The 1,840-nt window shown below is 36.5% G+C and overlaps 1 protein-coding gene across 1 annotated transcript in view; it reads left to right on the forward strand.

The window, feature by feature from the left end:
• Positions 1-751: 751 nt before the first annotated feature.
• Positions 752-1,840, forward strand: part of LOC114039990 (olfactory receptor 8K3-like) — a gene marked incomplete at its 3' end in the record, with an annotated part of 1,676 nt that continues 587 nt past the window's right edge. Inside the window, exon 1 of the mRNA XM_027857966.1 lies at positions 752-1,686. Coding sequence (XP_027713767.1) covers positions 752-1,686 — 935 coding nt within the window. The remainder of the gene's footprint in view (positions 1,687-1,840) is intronic.

Here is a 1,840-nt window from a genome sequence, read left to right on the forward strand (position 1 = left end):
AAAGGGAAGGGAGACTAAAGAGAGTGAATAGATATATGGAGTCTCCCTGAGTATCATATAAATAATGACTATATGAGATAGAGGTTACAATATATACTGGACCTTTACCTTTGAAGATGTAGGGCACTCTGTAAAAGGAAATTGAATCTCTTGGCATGGGCCATCACTTTGCAGCCATAGTGCATGTTTGCATGTTTATAGACTATGGTCCAACAACTAGCAGGTTACATGACTAGCAAAGGGTTACTTGGAAATATATTGGATATGCTTTTTTAAGCACATGTCTTCTTAACTTCAAATCCAACATCATACCTGCTTCACAATTCCTCCATAAGGTAATTTTATATATTCTATCCTGTATTAGTATCCCATTATAATCTTTGACTCATTAATTAGTTAAAATATTTTAAAATATATTCATAATGTTATACTGTATCACCCCTGGAGAATATGTAGTTTCATATTCACTCTCTATTTTGTAAAATAAAAAATATTCATTTTCTTCTTGGAGACAGGATGTTGATATGATATGATATGATATGATATGATACGAAATGATAAGAGATGATATGATTTCAATTTGAGTGAATTCACCACATTGCAATTAAATTAATAAAATTACAGTGAAATAATGTAGGAAAATCCCTGCTCACTTTCTCTAAGACATTGCAACCCACTAATTGCCTCATTATATATTCAAACATTCCTCAGAGAAAGATTCTTCCTTTTCTTCTCAGATTATGATCTTTGTATGGAAGAAATGATCAAGCTGAACAAAACCTCAGAGAGCCAGGTGACTGAATTCATTCTCATGGGCATCACAAACCATCCTGGGCTGCAGGGCCCCCTCTTTGTTGTGTTTTTATTCAACTATATAGCCATATCTCTTGGAAATCTGGGTATAATCATCCTAACCAGTGTTGATTCCTACCTTCAAACCCCAATGTACTTTTTTCTCAGGCATCTGGCATTTGTTGATCTAGGCTATTCTACAGCTATTGGACCAAAAATGCTTGTTGGTTTCATCGAGGAGAAAAATATCATTTCCTATAGTGGATGTGCAGTGCAGCTAGTTTTCTTTGTGATTTTTATCACCAGTGAACTTTTCATCCTGTCAGCTATGGCCTATGACCGTTACGTGGCTATCTGTAAGCCCCTCCATTATATGATCATTGTCTCAGACAGAGTATGTTGGATTTTGGTGGGTATCTCATACCTCTATAGCATCACGGTATCCCTGCTGGTCACAATAAAGCTTTTTAAATCATCTTTCTGTAAATCAAATGTAATAAGACATTTCTACTGTGATGGTCTCCCTCTATTATCCATTATATGCTCAGACACAAATGACATTGAACTAATCATTATGGTCTTTGCCACATTCAATTTTGTTTCTTCTCTTTTGGTTATCCTTATCTCCTACATGCTCATTAGTCTGGCCATCCTCAGGATGAATTCTTCTGAGGTCAGGCACAAAGCCTTCTCCACCTGTGGCTCTCACCTCACAGTGGTGGTTGTATTCTACGGGACACTTCTCTTCATGTACCTGCAGCCCCAGTCTAGCCACTCCATTGACACAGACAAGATTGCTTCTGTCTTTTACACCCTGGTCATCCCCATGCTCAATCCTTTGGTCTACTGCTTGAGGAACAAAGAGGTAAAAGGTGCCTTCAAAAGTCTCTTTAAAAAATGTTATATAAGCATCCTCTTTAGTGCACAATGTAGAGTGTGTTTCTGATGTATTATTGGAAGCAAGTAAGTTTGTCTTAGACAAATTAAATTTGTCTTTGCCAACTTCTCACTGATTATTGTCATCCTTTAGAGAAATATATATATATGT

Source organism: Vombatus ursinus, unplaced genomic scaffold, assembly GCF_900497805.2.
Source record: "Vombatus ursinus unplaced genomic scaffold, bare-nosed wombat genome assembly UNPS02012529.1, whole genome shotgun sequence".
NCBI lineage: Eukaryota > Metazoa > Chordata > Mammalia > Diprotodontia > Vombatidae > Vombatus > Vombatus ursinus.